Below are 19,475 nucleotides of genomic sequence, written 5' to 3' on the forward strand. Positions count from 1 at the left end.
TCTTATCTGGTCGGGCCTAATAATGACATGATAATGAACTGACAAGTGTTACACTCAGAACCTGAAGTGGTGGGCTAATGCTATCTGTAGAGGAGAATGAGAGGATGTCCGTTTCCGGACTAAAGCTGAGTTTGAGAGAGGTGGGCATCAGAACCAGTGAAGAGGATAGGTAGGATGGTGTAGGAGTCATCTGCTGATGGTCGCTTTAGTATGAAAGAATAATATTGTGATTGCAGAAGGCAGTAGATGTAAGAAAGGATGGAGGCCAGATGTGACAGGATGTTTCGACCCACAGAGAAAAGAGCTTTTATGCTATTTTCTTCAGCACTGATTGATCCTGGAATGTAGCAAATTCTTGCAAGAAGAACGTGTTTGTAGTGAAACAGGTGGTTATTGTGAATGGAAGAGTTGTAACAAAACTAAGCACTCTGTGCACATGTCATGATGTGGAGGTGAGTGAGATCAAAAGAGCCCACTGTAGGCAGCCATAGGAGTTGAGTAGGAGGCGTCAGCAGGGGTGACTCCAGGCCATGAGCTCAGTTCATGAGGCGAGGAGGCAGATCCCTTAGAGACCTGACCCACCATAAGACTGGAGGTGGTGTCAGGAGGAACTGCGCCTCCCCAGGAACGTTGTCAAGGAGGAGAAGCCTGGACCCTTGGCTGTCATGGTGTGGGACCCTTCTGACCCACCAGAGGGGAAGAAGAGGCGTCAGGAGGGGCTGCGCTGACCAACCCCCGGGGCACATAAAGCCAGCCGGGAGCCGATGAAGCGGGGCTTGTTCCAGAGCTCAGCCCAGCTGAACCAGCCAACAAGACCAGGACCTTCAGGCTGAAGCACAGGAGCAGGCTTACGGCGGCGAGGAGGACTACGGTGAGGTGGTGGTGGTGGTGAGATGTGGTCCATCTGCCAGCCAAAGACCAAAGGTATTCCCCAGCACAGGACCAATGGTAAGCCTCCACCTTCTGGCGAATGCACCCTCATTTTGCCCAGAACTCACCGATGGATCTTAAGTGGTTGGATCGTTCTGTCATGATGTGGAATGATCGATCATGGTGTTTTATTTAGAAATGTTTCTTTTATTTTGTTAAATTTACCGGCCTGTCTCTTCTGTTTTGGTTTGACTTCCTGCCAGAATTGACGCGGCTCACATCTAATGTGACTGAGAGCGTAGGTAAACAAGGGCGCCGATTAGAAGCACTCGTCGTTCCACGGCACTTTGCGGCGCATCGTCGCGGTTCCGCGTCTGGTGTCTTAAATTCAGTTCTCAGGAGACAATAGGAGAACCAAGGACATAAACGGGGTTCAAAAGCAGACGATCCGACAGCTAACACAAAAGCAAACAATGCTTAAACACATGAGGAGCAGGTAATACAGTAACGAGAGGCAGATGCAAACAATGAACTAATCAGACACAGGAAACACAGGGGAAGGACACATGAGCAGGGAACGGATTGTGACAGTACCCGCCCTTCAATGGGTGTCACTGGACACCCAAGAAATGAACCATCCCAAGGACGATTGCAGGGGGAACAAACCAACAGCAACCCACAATAGGCGGGCGGGAGATAGCCACCAGAAACACAAAATTCCTACATGTCTATGCAAAAAACAGTTACAAGGCAGCCCCAACATGCCTGGGAGGGCCGATGATGAGGAGCCAGGAGGTGGCAGGACCTGGAGGACCGGCAGCAAGGAGCCAAGAGATGACATTTCCCTGCCAGAAGTGGAACCCCAGGGGACATGAGCACAGGAAGCTCTGATGGAAGATTATTTGGATGGCAGGACATTCGAGACACTCAGGTGGTGGGACACCTGAAAGACTTGACCCCGGGACCCACGAATCCAGGTGGAGGCGTGACCACATCGGACAAAGCCACAGGAGAAGGTGGGGACACAGGAGACTCAAACTCAGGAGGAGGTGGGAACACCTCGAGCAGGAACCCCTCAGGAGTTGTAGCCTCTTGGACAGGCTGGACCTCGGGAGGAGCCTCTTTGAAATTGATTTTGTAGTTTACTGGTAACCAGCATAGAGATTTAAGACCAGGAGTGATATTCTCGCTTCTCTTGGTTCTTGTTAAGACTCTAGCAGCAGCATTCTGAATAAGCTGCAGTTGCTTCACAGCTTTTTAGAGGAGACAAGCCAAAGACCATTGCAACAGTCCAGTCTGCTGGAGATGAATGCATGAATGAGTTTCTCTAGGGGCTGCACAGTGGTGCAGTGGTTAGAGCTGTTGCCTTGTAGCAAGAAGGTCCTGGGATCTTTCTGCATGGAGTTTGCATGTTCTCCCTGTGCATGCATGGGTTCTCTCCGGTACTCCGGCTTCCTCCCACCATCCAAAAACATGACTGTTAGGTTTATTGGTCTGTCCAAATTGTCCTTAGGTGTGAGTGTGTGTATGTGTGTGTGTGATTGTTTGTCCTGTGTGTCTGTGTTGCCCTGCGATGGACTGGCTCTCTGTCCAGGGTAAACCCCGCCTGATTGCCCGTTGACCGCTGGAGATAGGCAATGTGACCAGTGACACGCAGATCTGAATCAATTATGACATCAAGATTTCTAACCTGGGTCTTTTATTCCTCCAGCACACAATAGCCTCCATCCTATCCTCATTTCCAAAGACAATAACTTCAGTCTCGTCTTTGTTTAACTGAAGGAAGTTTGACTGCATCCAGTCATTAAGGGGTTATCGTGTTACAATTTCCAGAAGAAATACTTGAAAATCTTCAGCAAAGAAACATGGACGCGTAACAAGACTGATTTTTTTTAACATGATATGCCGAAACAACAGATGGTGATACCCGAGAGCCAACTGGCTAATACTACATGACAACAAGCAAGGAGAAAGATGGCAGCATGTCTGTGGTTTTATGTTTGGATAGGATTGACTAAATAGTGTTTGTTGTTAGCCTCAAGGGCAACCTGTCGGCTTGATCACCACCTGTAAGTCGCTTTGGACAAAGGCGTCTGCTAAATACATAAACATTTTCTGTGACAGGGGTTTATGTCTATGTTTACTTATTTGGCAGACGCTTTTATCCAAGGTGACATACAATTGTTAACCTATAGGGCATGTTGTGATTTGTGGGGGGAACTGGAGAACCCGGAGGAAGCCCATGCATGCACTGCGAGGATATGCAACTCCACTCAGAAAGACCGCAGCTGGGTTTCAAACCTGCAACTTTCTTGCTGCGAGGCAACAGTGCTAACAACTGAGCCACCATGCAACCAGGAGGTTGTTACGGGTAATTCATTACAGTTCTTGTTAAGACGATTTTCAAATCTTAACAAGTATCTTTTGTTTAGAGAGCTACTGACTGCTGTGCATGGCTCCCTCGTTTGGTTTCATCACTGGCTTGATTTGAGCTGCTGAGCTGGACGTATTGTGGATGCATAAGGCAGAAAAAACTGACCCAGGGCATACATTCAGTGGAGCGCAGTTTTGGTTTTTTGGTCCGTGATCCAGTCCACGGCTGGCTGCAGCTTGGTGGGAACCGACCCGAGCCTTCCAGGATCTTATCTTCACAGGGGAGGGATACTCAGAGAACATTTTAACTTTTTCAATTACGGCAACACACTTTAACTTGAACATAGCAGCACTTTGATAAAAACAATGAAGCAGTGGTTCAGTTTAAACTTGGTTTCTAAATGAAAAGCAGAGGAAAATGGTACAAGCACAAGAACACAAAAACAGACCTGGACTCTGGCTTGTCTCCAAAAAGTAACCAGAGATTTAGCTGACATAATCTAATATTGGCTATCACTTTCTGGGTTGCCACCACTTTTATTGTTGGCATCTTTCTACTGTATGAAAACCAGGAAACTACAGCAGCCTGTGTGTTTAGGACGGGACTGCATGCCAGGTCCTATTCTAACTGAATCCTGTGAGGCCTTGGGTTTTTTCACCTACATAGATAGGGATTGTGGAAGTAGACAAAAAATCCCAGCCAGTTTAAACCAGATTGTATTTCAAAGGTCAGCTAGAAACTGGATCGAAGTGACCTTTTTCAGTTAACCCTCAAATAATCCAACAGCAGGGATGAAAGCTCCTCCATTAGGGTTGTTTGCCAACTCCTAAAAATGTGATGAAAATATAAATAGTAAAACACAGCATAAGCTTTCATTAAAGGGGATTTCACAGCACAAGCTGAACAAAGGCCAGTTGAAACCAAACCCAGTTCCTGATTAAACAACATGATACTGTGAAGGATTGCACAAGAATGGATTTATGAGTCGATATCAGATCCTAAGATTTCACAGGTAACCTATCGAGCTCATCAGAATGAAAATGAAACATCGTCAGCTAACTAAAAATCGTCCTAAATAAAATGTGTTACATTTTTTGTTTAATTAAGAAACATCAACACTGATCTACTGATTAAAACACCAGATTTTAGAGATGGATCCTTCTGTCAGAGTGCTGACATTAACAGTAAATGCTTATTGTGAAGATTGGCAGCGTTCTTCTTTATTCTGATCATGATACGATGAAAGATCGTGTGTGGGTGGAGTTTGTGGTTGGGCTATAAAATCCTTAGTTTTTCTTCAGCTTCATCATCCACACTTCTCTCTGCGATCTAATCATGGACGGACGCCTGGACACCAGTAAGTACCAGTCTGTTTTCATGTGTTAAAATTACAAATCCAGACACAGCAAATAAATAATTTAACAGAAACAGAAAACTGCAGATTCTTAGGAAATTCCTACCTAACCCCTTGTAGCCTGTTATTCATGCCTTTGTTACATCTCGTCTAGACAACGCAAACTGAGTTCTCATTGGCACTTCTGTTTTGGCCCCGAGTCGCCTTCAGATTATTCAGAATTCCCCCCATTGGCTTCCTGTAGTCTTTAGAGTGAGGTTTAAAGTACTGCTTTTGGGGTTTAAGACTTCGAATGGTCTTACACCCTCCTATCTATTGGACCTGCTCACTCCACATGTACCCATACGCTCATTGAGGTTGATTGGGCACTTGATACTCTGTGCACTGAACATGAATTATAAAGCAAGGGAGGAGCAGGTTTTCGTGCATGCCACCACTGTGCTCTGGAAAGCACTTCCCCTCTCAGTTAAACATGCATTGTACAATACATGTTAAAAATCATGCTTCAGACCCGTTTCTATGACTGGCCAGTGACTTTCTTTTATACTGTGTTTATAGTTGTAATTATTGACTGTTTTCATCTGTTTTGTCATATCGTTTTATTGTTTTTATGACATTGTCATGTGCAGTACTTTGGTCTGGTCCCATGCCATTTTTATACCTGCTATAGAAATAAGATGGTGGGGTAAGATAAACCTCCGCATTCTGACTCAAAATATTTTTACAGGATCCACACTGACGAATAACAAGGAGCTGAGAATCGTCCTGGTGGGAAAGACTGGAATTGGGAAGAGTGCAACTGGAAACACCATCCTGGGTCAAAAGTCCTTTGAGTCCAAATGCCGTCCCATGTCTCTCACTGTAGACTGTGCAAAAGGAAGAACTGAAGTGGACGGACAAAAGATTGCTGTTATCGACACTCCAGGTCTGTTTGACACCAGGTTTGATGAGGAGCGGACAAAAAAGGATCTGGGTCAGTGCATCTCCTTTTCTTCTCCTGGACCCCACATCTTCCTGGTGATCATCTCTCTGAGCAGGTTCACTGATGAAGAAAAGAAAACGGTGCAAATGATTCAAGAAATCTTTGGTGATGCTGCAGACAAATACAGCATGGTCCTCTTCACTCACGGAGACAACCTTGAAGACACCACTATTGAAGAATACATGGAAAACTGTCCAGATCTACAGGAACTCGTGTCCAGATGCAACGGTCAGTATCACGTCTTCAATAATAAACTAATGGACAAGAAGCCTCAGGTCATCGAGCTGCTGCAGAAGATCAGAAACATAGTTCAGAAGAACGGAGGAAGCCACTACACCAGCGAGATGTTCCAGGAGGCTGAGAGGCAGATTGAAGAGGAGAAACAACGTATCCTAATGGAGCAGGAGGAGCGAATACGCAGAGAGAGAGAAGAATTAGAGAGAACAATAAAGGAAGAGTATGAAAAAGAGAAGCAGAAAATCAATGAACAACTCCTGGCTGAGAAAGAGAAGACTGAGAAGTTGAAAATGTTAAACGAACAGAGAGAGAGAGAACTCAGAGAGCAAACGGAAAGGCTGATTGCTCAGAAAAGCGAAGAAGCTAGAAGGGAAGTGGAGCGTCGTCGTGCCCCAAAACGCTGTTGCATTCTGTAGTCAGCTCCATTTCAGATCATTTCACAGACCTTCCTTTCTGTTGTGTGGTTAGGGTTAGGGTGGTTCTGTTTCATTCTGACTTCATCAGCTGATTCCTGTTGTTACACTCTGTTTTTCTTTAGTCAGACCTGAGTCTTTCTGTGATTTCTGAACTTGTTGTTGTTTATTGACCTCTGTAATGCTGTCAAGCTAAATCATCTAGAAAATCAGTTAAACATTAACGGAGCTGTGACCCCCGGAGATTATTCCTGTTGTTAAAATCTGTCACCTGCCCTAAATTGAAACAAATAAAGTCACACAGAACTACTTGGATTTATCTTTTTGTATGTTTCTGAGGTTTAGTTTTTCAAGAGGAATTCTGGTTGACAATAAATTGGAATTTTATACTGAAAAGAATTTATCCAGTCTAGAACCAGAATCCCAGCACTTCAGCACTCCAGAGTCAACACCTAAAAGGGTAAAAAAAAAAAAACAGAAATAAAGAGATGCATCATTGTCTTTTTGCACACTTAAATTATAACCTGTTTTGCAGTTATCACATAAGTGTACTCCATCCAGTAAAGCAATTTTTCATCCACAAAAATTGTTTAATTTTAGATGGACTGTTTGAGGCACACACAATACCTAAAACTCCTAAAACCAGACACAAGCAGAAAACAGACGGACATTTGAGTCTAACTTGTGTCTCCCACAGCTAAAACATCAAAGCTGTTAGCCACACCTTTCTGAGTGCTTTACTATATTTTATTTCACATATCAGCAATAAAATAAAAATAAAAATAAAATAAAATTTCATAGCAATAGTTCATGACAACAGATAGATGAGACATGGACATTTTATTAAAATTTGCTCCTGTCCTTTTTAACTTCTACACCAGGCAGAGCAACAAAAATGTTTTGTTTTTGCATTATTTGATCTAAAAAGGCTCATAATTTAATGTAAAATAATAACATTATGTACATATTATTAATATAGAGGCAATGGAATATATAATAATGGTTTAGTTTTTCTTTCCCTCAATTTTGTTTAGTAGTTTTTACATTAAACTCATTTTGATGAGGGACTAAAATGTGCTCTCTTAATTTGCAGGTTCAATGCTTAAAGGCAAAAGTTACAATAATAACATTTTAATACACAAATTAATGTGTGTATAGTGCTGCGAGAAACAAAACAAACACTTGAAGTTTTTTTTACAGTTAGAATGTCTTCTAGGGTTGCGACCCAGAAGCTATGGCTCCTGTGTCTCATCGCTCACATTGCTGGGGTCTTCCTGAATTGTGCTGCATATCATCCACTGCTTGACGTAGCTCGAGTTTTTGTGCTGCTGAAACGAGTCCATCTGCTGAGCCTGGTTTGAGTCCAAGGCTCCAGGGCTGCTGCACTCTCCATAACCACTGTCAATGGTGTCCAAGTCCACACGAGGGTAGCCATCCTCCGACTGTTCGTTTGATTCAAACGAGTCCAGCGACGCCCTCTCTGCTTCGTTAAACTGGACTTCTTCATAGTTTATGTTTTCCATTAATAAATCATTGGCTATTTGGTTTTCCCGCTGTAGTGAAAACCCACTCTGTCTGTTCCTCCTAGACACAGACAAGTCCTCTAAATCATACCCTGCATGTTCTCTGTCAGCTTCTGCAAAAGACCCAAAGCTTTCTCCATCTTGGTAACTTTCGAGCGAGCTCTGGGATGCGACCTCTCCTCCGGACAGGGTCACGGTTTGTATGGAGATGCGTCCGGTGGAGTTTCCGGTGCTCTGGGAGCCGCTGCTGTCCTGGAGCAGGTTGCCTGAAGCCTGCAGCACGTGGAGGAAGGCACCACCTTCTTTCATCTCGTCCACGTCGTAGCTTTGCTTCTCAATGTTCCAGTGAAGCAGGCTGTCTGGCTTCTCACCCATCAACATGCTGGTGTTGATCATGAGGCAATCAAACTCAGTAAACACAGGCTTCACCCACTCCTGTAACAAAACAAAGAGGAATGTTCATTTATAATAATGCACATCTTTAATTGTGAGATATTTATAGTTTTCATCAAATATTGAACTGATTTTAGGTTTTTGTTGTTTAGCCTCTCTGTTACTTCACATACAAGAACTACTTTCTTAGTAAATCCACCTCCTAAAGTCTTGTACTCTACAGTCGCTGTCATGCAGACGTTGCCCAACCTAACCTGTCATTTCTAAAGATCTAATCATTGTATCGACACAAATCTCAGCTCACAGCTCTGAAATTCTTAGAATTCCACTTTCAGTTTCTCTATGACTGAACTAAATGTCATCTGAGTCACTTGATCAACCTCTTTGTATGGTTTCTTAACCTGACAAATAAATCCTGAGATAAACGTTTTAATCCGTGACACATCAGCAGGTCTTCTGTCAGCGGCATCAGTGAAAACAGTGCAGAAAACTGGTGCACCAACACATCACACCCATTTACCTTCACTCCACAGCGGCCTGTTGCAGAGTTAAGGCTGAAATTCTACATTTATGTTCAACTTTGCAGTAAAAAAATGACTACTATAAAAATGTGTGAAAGTTCAATAAATAAACCATATTCAAGGACAAATGACAACTATGAATGAAACACAACTTTAAAACCTGCCAAATCTTCATTTTGATGCTGTGTCGGACTTTTGGGGCCTGAGGAAACAAACAGTTTTGACACCAGAGATGCCATATACCCGAATACAGCTCTCATAATGACCACAGAGATTTTAATACATTAAAATATATGTCTTCAGTTCTACAGCAGATATTCAATCAAATCAGAGAACTGGTTCAAACTTACAAATTCCTCCTATTTTGTTAATTTCTCTAAATGAATAAGGAAATAACTACAATCTTAAACTTTTTTTGTCTTTTTTAAAGTCTTTAATGTGTCTACATTATTTATTGCCATTTCTGCGCTTTTAATTATTTATTTTTCCCTAAGAAAGGCGCTTCCTAAATGAACTTTACCAGCTCCCCTTTCATAGTTCAGCAGCGCTCTCTTCTGTATGATTATGGTAAGTGCACCAACAGGCATCAACAGGCATCGCTGTATGATTGTTTGTATAATTTAGTAAAAAAAAAAATGAGTTAAAAGAATAAAATAAACTCAGGGGAAGCATGGAGGCACACTTCAGGGCACATAGCTCCTCCAGAGTGGGAGGGTTGCAGGTTTGAATCCTGCCTTCAGGCTTTCTGAATAGAGTTAAGATTTCTTCCATGTGTGGGTTTTCTCCAGGTGCTCTGGTTTCCTCCCACAGACCACAAACGTGCATGTCAGATTTATCAGAGACTCTAAATCAGTGAGTGGTTTGGGTGTCCCCCTGCCTCCCACCTGGTGAATAGATACCAGTGACTATTACATCTGAAAAAAAAATCCCAACAAGTTCGGCAAAAAGCTTATTTATGATTCATCAACGAAAATGTAGAAGCAGCACAGAGAAAAGAAACATTTCTCAACTTTAGAATGATCCATCCATCCATTTTTTTTTCATTTTCATCCGCTTATCCGGAGTTGGGTCGCGAGGGCAGTAGCCTAAGTCGAGAGGCCCAGAATTCCGTCAACCCAGCCACTTGGTCCAGCTCCTCTGGGGAATCCCAAGGCGTTCCCTGGTCCGGTGAGAGACATAGACCCTCCACCGTGTCCTGGGTCTACCTTTAGGTCTCCTCCCGGTTGATCGTGCCAGGAAAACCTCACCAGGGAGGCGTCCAGGAGGCATCCTGACCAGACGCCCGAGCCACCTCAACTGGCTCCTCTCGATGTGGAGGAGCAGCGGGTCTACTCCGAGCCCCTCCCGGATGACTGAGCTTCTTACCCTATCTCTAAGGGAGAGCCCAGCCACTCTTCGAAGAAAACTCATTTTGGTCGCTTGTACCCACAATCTTGTTCTTTTGGTCACTACCCAAAGCTCATGACCATAGGTGAGGGTAGAAACGTAGATCGATCGCTAAATCGAGAGCTTCGCCTTCTGACTCAGCTCTCTCTTCACCACAACAGACCGGTACAAGACCCGCATCACTGCAGATGCAGCACCAATCCGCCTATCGATCTCACGCTCCAGTTTTCCCTCACTCGTGAACAAGACCCCGAGATACTTAAACTCCTCCTCTTGGGGCAGGACCTCATCCCTGACCCGGAGAAGGCATTCTACCCTTTTCCGAATCAAGACCATGGTCTCAGATTTAGAGGAGCTGATTCTCATCCCAGCTGCTTCACACTTGGCTGCGAACCGCTCCAGCAAAAGCTGAAGATCACATTCTGATGAAGCCAGTAGGACCACATCATCTGCAAAAGGCAGAGACCTGATCCTCAAGCCACTAAAACGGATGCCCTCCACACCTTGGCTGCTCCTAGAAATCCTGTCCATAAAGGTTATGAACAGAATCGGTGACAAAGGGCAGCCATGGCAAAGTCCAACTCTCACTGGGAACGAGCCCGACCTACTGCCGGCAATGCGAACCAAGCTCTGACACGAGTCATACAGGGACCTAACAGCCCGTATCAGAGGGACTGGTACCCCATACTCCTGGAGTTCACGCGAGTCCTGGAGTCTGCTAAAATGAATGGGAAGATCACAACGCAGGGATGTCAAACGTGATGGATTATCTTGGTCTGATTTTGACGAAAAACACACACACACCCAGGGCCCCCTGAGGGATGCGGTCAAACGCCTTCTCAAAATCTACAAAACACCTGTAGAGTGGTTGGGCAAATTCCCACGCACCCTCTAGGATCCCCCTAAGGGTATAGAGCTGGTCCAGTGTTGCACGGCCAGGATGAAAACCACGTTGCTCCTCCTGAATCTGAGGTTCAACAATCCGACGGACCCTCCTCTCTGGAACCCCTGAATAGACCTTACCAGGAAGGCTCAGGAGTGTGATCCCCCTGTAGTTGGAACACACCCTGCGGTCCCCCTTTTTAAATAAGGGAACCACCACCCCGGTCTGCCAGTCCGGTAGGAATGCCCCCGATGTCCACGGATATTGCAGAGCCATGTCAGCCAACACAGCCCCACAACATCCAGAGCCTTAAGGAACTCTGGGCGGATCTCATCCATCCCTGGAGCCTTGCCACAGAGGAGCTTTTTAACCACCTCAGTGGCCTCAGCACCAGAGATTTGAGAGGCCAACCCAAAGTTCCCAGACTATGCTTCCTCACTGGAAGACATGTCGGTGGGATTGAGGAGGTCTTCGAAGTATTCTGCCCACCGATCCACAACGTCCTGAGTAGAGGTCAGCAGCACACCGTCCCCAATAGAGATAATGTTGGAAGCGCACTGCTTTCCCCCCCGAGGCGCCGGATGGTGGGCCAGAATCTCCTCGAAGCCGTACGGAAGTCTTGCTCCATGGTCTCACCGAACTCCTCCCATGCCCGGGTTTTTGCCTCGGCGACCACCCGAGCCGCGTTCCGCTTGGACTGCCGGTACCTGTCAGCTGCCTCTGGAGTCCCACAGGCGAAAAAGACCTGATAGGACTCTTTCTTCAGCTTAACGGCATCCCTAACTGTTGGTGTCCACCAGCGGGTTCGGGGGTTGTCACCACGACAGGAACTGAAAATCCTGCGACCACAGCGCAGGAATTATATTTTTTCTTAAGTAAACATAGTTAAACTTTGTTTTAGGCACAGTAAGTATAACCATTATGACCTTGCTTTAACATAAAGCCAGCTCATCTATGCAACATATAGATCATAGGAGGAAAATTAGCTGACAAAGTTAAACATTTATGAAACCTTAAAAAGTATTAACCACAGCCTTTAGACTCTGCCCCATCGGGTAAATTATGGGCCATTCCCATCTGTACCGGGTCGGCCCGGGCCGGGTAGCCCCAGTCGGCCCCAGCCTGGCCCGGTTGATTCCACACATCCTTGTCTTAAGCCCATGTGGGCTGATTCTACCCACCAATCAGAGGCTTGCTCTGATGGAAGGTGTGAATTTGCTGTCAGCAGTGGGTGTGTTGGCCCTGGTCGGCCTGAAGCAGACCCCCTCGAGAAGAGGGCTGAGAATGAGCCTTGGTTGGCCCGGAAAAATACCAGGCCACCCAGATATGTAAACAACCTACGCTACCCGGCCCGGGCCGACCCGGTACAGATGGGAATGGCCCAATAGTGGGCTGTCTTTTGTATGACACCCTGTCAAATGAAAGACGTAGCTGGGGGGGGGGGGGGGGGGGGGGGGGGGGGTATTTTCCACCAAGGTGGAACAGGTCTGACTGTCTGAGACAAGCATCTACCCACAGCCAAACGAAAGGCTGTGTGAAGCCCCTACGCTCAGAGTCACATCACAGACACACTCAAACCGAAGGGAAAGTCCCACCGAAGATGGGCTCAGATGTTGTGAAAGTCCCCCGGCAGCACCTGCTGGGCAACTTTGGAAACTACACACAAGCCCAAAGGAGGAGTTTTTCTGTCTTTTACCTTAAAGTTTCCTTCATGGTTGTGGTACAGGGGCTTGAAGTACTCATTTGGCCTGGGGATGTATGTAATCATCCGGAGTTTCTTCTGCCAACACCTAAAAAAAGTAGAACAATGAATGAGATTTATGAGCAAATAAAGGCTTTAGCATCTCATAATCCAAGGATGTCCAAACGTTTCAAGTTAACAGTCCTCTTGATTAAAGAAATAAGTGATGTTTTAAATTTGCACTCCTGAAAGTTATTCCAAAAAAAACTGTAAAAATTCCAACATAAAAGTGTTACAAACTACCATCCTGCATTTGCTTGTGGAGCGACAAAATTTATTTTTTAGAAATGCACGGGCAGTAGAGGGCGATATCTGACTAGGAGGGCTACAGTGAGAGCCAAAACATGTCAGCAAAAAGGTAAAAGCAAATTTCATTTACCCAAAAAATTTAAATCAGATAAGGAACATGAAATGAACGTAACAAAGATCTTCTCTAAGTTGTCTGGTAGCTCTTTCTGATTCGTGTGAATTCAACAGACAAGAGAGCAACGCCTGAATCTGATAAGTATGCCATTTATTGAGCCACTCCTCCCCTTCTGACATTCTTAAGGACCCCTCAGTTATTGTCAGGACTCTGACGATTCCTGTCATGTGTGGTGTGTTAAGAGTGTTCTAGTCTGCTAAAAAGAATGGGAAGATCACAACGCAGGGATGTCAAACGTGACGGATTACCTTGGTCTGATTTTGACGACAAACAAATGTGCTGCCCTTTTGAACGTGGCATGTAGCCACTCTGCTCTCTCCACCTGCTCCATGTTTGTTTACTCCAAAGTCATGTTTTATCTTGAGAGGTTTTGCGAGATTTCTCGTCTCACTGGCGAAAGTTGGAGAGTGAAAATCGGCTCATGTGTAGTTTTTATTGAGTTGTCACACACCCCACACTGTTGAACCAACTCAGGCCTATCTGGGATCTTTTAAAAACTGTCCAACAATTTTTTCTATTCTGCTGTGTGAACAGGGCCTAAATCCAAACGCCATGAGCAACTCACTCTGCGGTTGTTGGTTTGAAACCTTCATCTAACATGGTAAAGAACCTTTTCTCATTTGCCAACACGACCTGGCCGAGAGGCCCTGGTCTAACGTAGTACGTTTCAAATGTTTTATGTGTTTGTGCTGGCGGGAAAAAAAGGAATTTTGCCATTAAAAATAAAAAAATACAGCATGAATTTAAACTTTAGAAACTTTTGAATAAAATGTATTCAAAAGCTTTAGTGTTCAATGTTTTTTTTTACACATTTTGTTAACTCTTGTTAGTTCCGATTTGTTTTATCTTAAAAGGTTCTACAGAAATAAACCTTCACTCACTTCCTCTCATTCCTGGCATCTTTCTGACTGCTGCAGGTAAGATAGTGACTGATTACAACTGCTCCATGCAAAGCCTGCCTCCGCCTACATCAAGATGAGGAATCTGAACTCCTGAATGAGTTTACATGACAGACCACTGCAATTGTCAGCACTAATGACAACATTAAACCTCCGAGACAAACGGGGCGTTGTGAGCTCTTCTCCAGAGGGATGATGGCATCATCACAAGTTTTTTTTAGGAGTTTTTGTTTTAAAACCGAGCTGTTCTTGGCTCTCTGAGGCTCTGTGTGACTTCCTATGACTGCGAGACACCTCAGTGCAAAGTGCCGCAGCACGTGCATCTCTGTCGTGGTTTATCTCTATGTGGGAGGTGATGCCAGGAAAGTGTTGAGTGATGCAGAGTGACGCCTTGCTGATCGTTTACTGGAAGCCATCAGCATCCTGACCTTCAGCCTCCAATCCAACATTCAAAGGGTTTCACTGCAGCTTGAAATGCAAAACCAGAACCGGGGTAGAAAGAGCCTAACAGATTTGATCTTGTCCTACTTTGACTGGAGTCATTCGATAAGGCAAAAGTGAGAAAAAGTGAAGATGCTGAATGTGCAGAATACAAAATCCTGGAAACCTTGACAGTACTCACGGTTTCTGTAGATATCCAACTAACAAGAGGGTGAGGACGAGGAGGATGGGCATGGAAACGTACAACCAGGTGACATTTATTCCTAGAAAACAAAATGAAACAAGAAAATGTTACGTTTGTTGAACAGAGTTTTGATCATGCAGAAACATTTATTTTTTAAACAATGAAGAAAAGTTGTTTTCTTACTAATACTTGTTTCTCTTGTTTCATTTGCAGAAACTCTCACGCTCCTCCATTCTACACCAGAACTCCACTCACTCCACGGGCCTTTAAGGTAAAACCCAGGGCTCATCTGGGCCTGAACGTCCACCGTGTAAACCACATCAGGCTGCAGCTTTCTGAGATCTATCAGAAGGTACTCTTCATCCACTGGAAACAAATCCCTTTGAACCTTTTAGGAACCAACATCACAAACTGGTTTGCATGGACAATTCCTGCAGAGAATTCAAACAATAACAAGTTCTAGCTCACCTTTTCAGTGTGTGCCGCTGTTCTTATGCGGACTTTGTACACAAGTTCATGAAACAGGTTGTTTTTACTCCAGGTGATGTTGTAGAAATCACCATCATTTGTCACTTTCACATTAACGGGAGCTTCTGGTTTCACTGTGAAGGATGAGAGGAAATTACAAGAATCCTCATGAGGGACAGCGGTTTTAATTTTAGCTCTCTGGAGGGTGAGCCGTTTCCAAACCAAACAGCGGAGGGAATCTACGGTAACCTGTGGAGGTTGCTCACCTGAAGGTTACTTTCTGACACAATTTTCACATCAGTTCTGCAGAAATGATAAATAGTGAAATGAGTTAACAGAACCTACCCATATCAGACAGAACCCAAACAGTTGACTCAGGGCCATCCACAGACGCATCGCTGCCAAGATGGCCGACTGTTGTTGTGCAGTTCGTCCCAATAGTGGTGACTTCGTTCAGGTCCTCATTGACAATTGTGCACCAGCTCTGAGGTGGCGTGACTGTACAGCTGCCTCTGAAGTGTTCGTCTTCATCTCTATAAAAGAAATGAAAATGTTACAACTCAAGCGATTTAAAGAGCAGAACATTATAACAACAGAGTATTTTCATTTTTGGTTTGATCAGAATTTAGTTATGCTTCTGAGAAATGAGGTTGCATCATCCATCACACTGGACCTTAAATGGCTTATGCTTAAAAAGGAATCATTGGTGAAGTTTTGAAATATTTTTATGTTTTACTTAAAAAATGTAGCGACATGAATGGCTTCATTTGTGATCTAAAGGTCACACTTCCTCAGCTGGGTCAAGCTGTCCTGGCTGCACTTCTATCTACAGATTATCCATCACAGGAGACTGAATGTCGGTCTACCACCCCTTTAATCTGACTGCCTTTATCTGACTGCTGTTCCATCTGCAAGACGGACACTTCAAGATTTAAAAGAATCATTTTTAATAAACTCTTTTCACTGTCCTATTACAATGTTCATAAATAATCATCAAGGTTCATTATAAATGTATTTAATTTCTGAAATGAATTATTATTCTTTGGTAAATAATTATTATTATTTATAATAATCAGTAATGTTTAACAGTGACAGGAAGATGACTGCACTTATACACACCATGCAGGACACAGTAATCAGGCTAAGGTGAACTGCACTCACGTCTTTGTCACATGACAACCCAGAACTTTCTGTCTCTGAGAGGGCGTGTTCCGAGGTATGTCAAATCTACATGTCAAAATCTGATTTGTTAGAATAAGATTACCGGCCGTCTCTTAAAACCTAACTCCTCAGTTCAAGTTCAGTTCTTGAGCTCACCAAATTCTCTTCGAGGCGACGAGAGTCCAGAGGATCGAGTCGGCCGTTCGAAACCTCCACTAAAGCTTTTCTGTCACGCCGACAGAATTGCTTCAACAGAAACGCCATCTGCAGCACAAGCTGACGCAAAACTCCTTCAGAGTGTTGATTTTTGAGACGCAACCAGTTTCATCAGTCGTTGTGACCCAGAGACATCTCAGGACCGATTTGGTCGCACTACGGTTCCTCTACCCACCTCGTGTTTGGGGGTCATCATCTCCTCCTGACAAAAGGGGGTCTCCTAACTGGGTGAGGTAGACACTTCCGAAAGATTGCATATGAATGCCTCTTTAATTAAGAAATAATTTAGCTTAACTGCAAACTAAATTCTTTCACCTAGAACGCGTTTTTCTCTCTCTAAGATAAAAACCTTCTGAGACCTAATTCACACATCCAAACACACACACACTTCATGCTTAGTTTCATCCAGACACAGATTGCTTTTTAATACCAAGTTTTTAATACCAAAGCTTTTATAAATTGTCATTTATGAATTGTCTTTTAAATGGTCATCTTTAAATTGTTAGTAATAAATTCTTAACTTTTTAAACCTGACTCTTCTTTGAAATAAAACACAGAGTGGTGTATATTTGGTCACTGAACGAGCAAAGATCTCTTTAGATCTTCTGAATTAATAAATAAACTTTTGCTATTAATATAAATCTCTTAAATTAAATATTAATCTTTTGATTAAATATAGACCAAGCCAGTTGGTGTATGAACTTCCTCTGATAATATAATTATCTGTGGATATATATGATATAACTTTCATTGCCAATTAGTTTGATCTTTCTCAGAATTTATCAAAGATGAAATAGCAACAGCGTTAAATTCTAGTTATGTAGATTAACAACGCTACATAACTGTACAGCTGCCTCTGAAGTGTCCGTCTTCATCTCTATAAAAGAAATGAAAATGTTACAACTCAAGCGATTTAAAGAGCAGAACATTATAACAACAGAGTATTTTCGTTTTTGGTTTGATCAGAATATAGTTATGCTTCTGATAAGTGAGGTTGCATCATCCATCACACTGGACCTTAAATGGCTTGTGCTTAAAAAGGAATTATTGGTGAATTTTTTAAATGTTTTTTATTTTTTACTTAAAAAACGTGACGCTACATTTGTAAATCCCCTACTTCAAAGGGGGAATTGTGGGTGTTTGTGCAGACGGAAATAAATCATTTAAATAATTTCAGTTTTTTCATTTTCAAAAAGGTTTTCAAAGCTTTCAGAGGGAGGCATCCTTTGAGCCTACACAATGTTTTTGTTCAGTTCAGGGTTGGAGTAGTTCTCACAGATAATGAGATAGAAAAGGTGTGAAATAATATTTTTTATATTTTAAGTTCAGGTGTGATGTTTTGCTTTAGTCTCTGAATTTTAACTTTAAAGAGAGAGGAGCTGAAACATCAGCGGCCCAGATTAGATGCAAACAGGTCCTCTAAAAACATGGCTTTGTTCAACTTTTATGTATTTAGTTTCATTCTCTTCAAATGATTATCTGGTCAGAAACCTTTAAAAATCTGAATTCTGTAGATCATCTCACGACACGTTGAATGGTGCTGACTCCAGAACTCCTGATCTGAGCCGCTTTCATGGAAACAAAGTAATGTTCGTGAGAACAAGCTGCGATGTGTCCTGGAATTGTGATTTATTGTGAATTATGAGTTAGGTGATGCTTGGCATTGACTCTGTCTAGAGTGGAGAGGCGTTGGTAGAAAGCTGTTAACAAGCTCACTGACCGTCCTTGAGGGGTTTAGGTGTAAAACTTCGAGAAGTTTGAAGCGAATGCTGCAAAGGTTTGCATTAACGAATGACACCCTCTCAGAACTGCGGCAAATGTGTGACAATTGCCTTTAAGCTAACTCACCTCACAAAAGCAACAGTTCTGCATTTAAATGGGATGAAAGGAAAAATCCTGCACTGTGCTTTCAGAGAGGATGCAAACACAGATATCTGGCAGTGCTCAAATGAAGGGTAAACATATTTATCTCCAGAAAGAGAGAGGGTGTTTACCTGCAGATGACATCAAGTAGGACAGGAAGTGTTGGCACAGAGCCTGAGCAGGAGCAGTTTAGTGTCTTAATGTAGTCGGTGGAGCAGGTGACTTTGCACAAAGATGCAACTGCTGCAGAGGAGAAAAACTAGGTCAGCTGCAGAAGCTGCAGAAGCTCCAACAACATCAGCCTGATTGACTGTTGAATCAACCAGCATCCCATTCAGATAAAGGACACGCTTACTTTAGATTCAAATATTAAAACCTGAAAGATTAAATAGTTTGCCTAAAGGTAATTAATTGACCCAGTAATAATACATTTTATTCTATCGTGTATTTTTGTAACAATAAACCAGTAATAAATCAATAAAATTGGCTCTGCAGATTGTCCACCAGGGGGCAGTAGACACGCCTTGGACTGAGTATAGCAGGTTTCTGGTGAAGGTACTAATCCTGATGCTCCATCAGAGGCTTTAAGGCCAGAAGGAGTTACTGCAAATGAAGCTACATTTAAAAATAAGTGAGTTTAACTGAAAATGAGTTCTTAGGAAAGCTGATCAAAAAGGGATAAAACAAAAAACGTAACAGAAAGATTATCTTACCATTAAATAGAGTCAGAGGCCACAGAAGCAGTAAGAACAGAAGCTTAGGAGCCATGAGGATGACTCACTGATGTCAGCCAGCGCTCAGGCCGTGGAAACACACACTCAGACTGAATAAAGAGGTACAAGGTTAACTCAGGTCAGCCGAAACAGCATGTTACTGGAGGCTAAATGTAGCCAAAAGTTCCTCATTATAACATCTACAAAATATTTTCTATCATCTAAGAAATGTATTCACTTTTCCCCGCAGTCTTAACACAAATCAAACAGCAGTAAACACCATTAAATGAGCCAGACTTTAAAACCAGCAAAAATCTGAGAGATTAAAAGTCTTACCTGCTTTAAAATGAGAAGTCTACAGCTTAACAAGGGAAGAAGTTAACGGAGCGACTGACGCGATGAGGCGTGAACACTGAATGGAAGAAAAGT

At 43.3% G+C, this 19,475-nt stretch overlaps 2 protein-coding genes across 2 annotated transcripts; one reads left to right on the top strand and one right to left on the bottom strand.

Moving 5' to 3' along the window:
* Positions 1 to 4,539: 4,539 nt before the first annotated feature.
* On the top strand, positions 4,540 to 6,588 carry LOC107379101 (GTPase IMAP family member 4). Its single transcript, XM_015949695.3, has 2 exons — positions 4,540 to 4,601; positions 5,326 to 6,588. Exons 1-2 carry the CDS (start codon positions 4,580 to 4,582, stop codon positions 6,231 to 6,233), a joined length of 930 nt encoding a protein of 309 aa, XP_015805181.3. The 5' UTR covers positions 4,540 to 4,579; the 3' UTR covers positions 6,234 to 6,588.
* Positions 6,589 to 6,964: 376 nt separating this feature from the next.
* Positions 6,965 to 19,168, bottom strand: il21r.1 (interleukin 21 receptor, tandem duplicate 1). The gene is made up of 8 exons (XM_015949737.3): positions 19,047 to 19,168; positions 18,465 to 18,576; positions 15,439 to 15,626; positions 15,094 to 15,227; positions 14,809 to 15,013; positions 14,623 to 14,704; positions 12,633 to 12,726; positions 6,965 to 8,188 (listed from the first exon to the last, which is right to left on the bottom strand). Exons 1-8 carry the CDS (start codon positions 19,099 to 19,101, stop codon positions 7,463 to 7,465), a joined length of 1,596 nt encoding a protein of 531 aa, XP_015805223.3. The 5' UTR covers positions 19,102 to 19,168; the 3' UTR covers positions 6,965 to 7,462.
* Positions 19,169 to 19,475: the final 307 nt, after the last annotated feature.

Source organism: Nothobranchius furzeri, chromosome 5, assembly GCF_043380555.1.
Source record: "Nothobranchius furzeri strain GRZ-AD chromosome 5, NfurGRZ-RIMD1, whole genome shotgun sequence".
Classification (NCBI taxonomy): Eukaryota; Metazoa; Chordata; class Actinopteri; order Cyprinodontiformes; family Nothobranchiidae; genus Nothobranchius; species Nothobranchius furzeri.

Coding starts and splice junctions, on each gene's coding strand:
- LOC107379101 (XM_015949695.3), top strand. CDS start 4,580: ATGGACGGACGCCTGGACACCA. Junction 4,602..5,325: donor GGACGGACGCCTGGACACCA/GTAAGTACCAGT, acceptor ATATTTTTACAG/GATCCACACTGACGAATAAC.
- il21r.1 (XM_015949737.3), bottom strand. CDS start 19,101: ATGGCTCCTAAGCTTCTGTTCTTACTGCTTCTGTGGCCTCTGACTCTA. Junction 15,014..15,093: donor CAGCGGCACACACTGAAAAG/GTGAGCTAGAAC, acceptor GGTTCCTAAAAG/GTTCAAAGGGATTTGTTTCC. Junction 12,727..14,622: donor GTTGGATATCTACAGAAACC/GTGAGTACTGTC, acceptor TACTTTTTTTAG/GTGTTGGCAGAAGAAACTCC.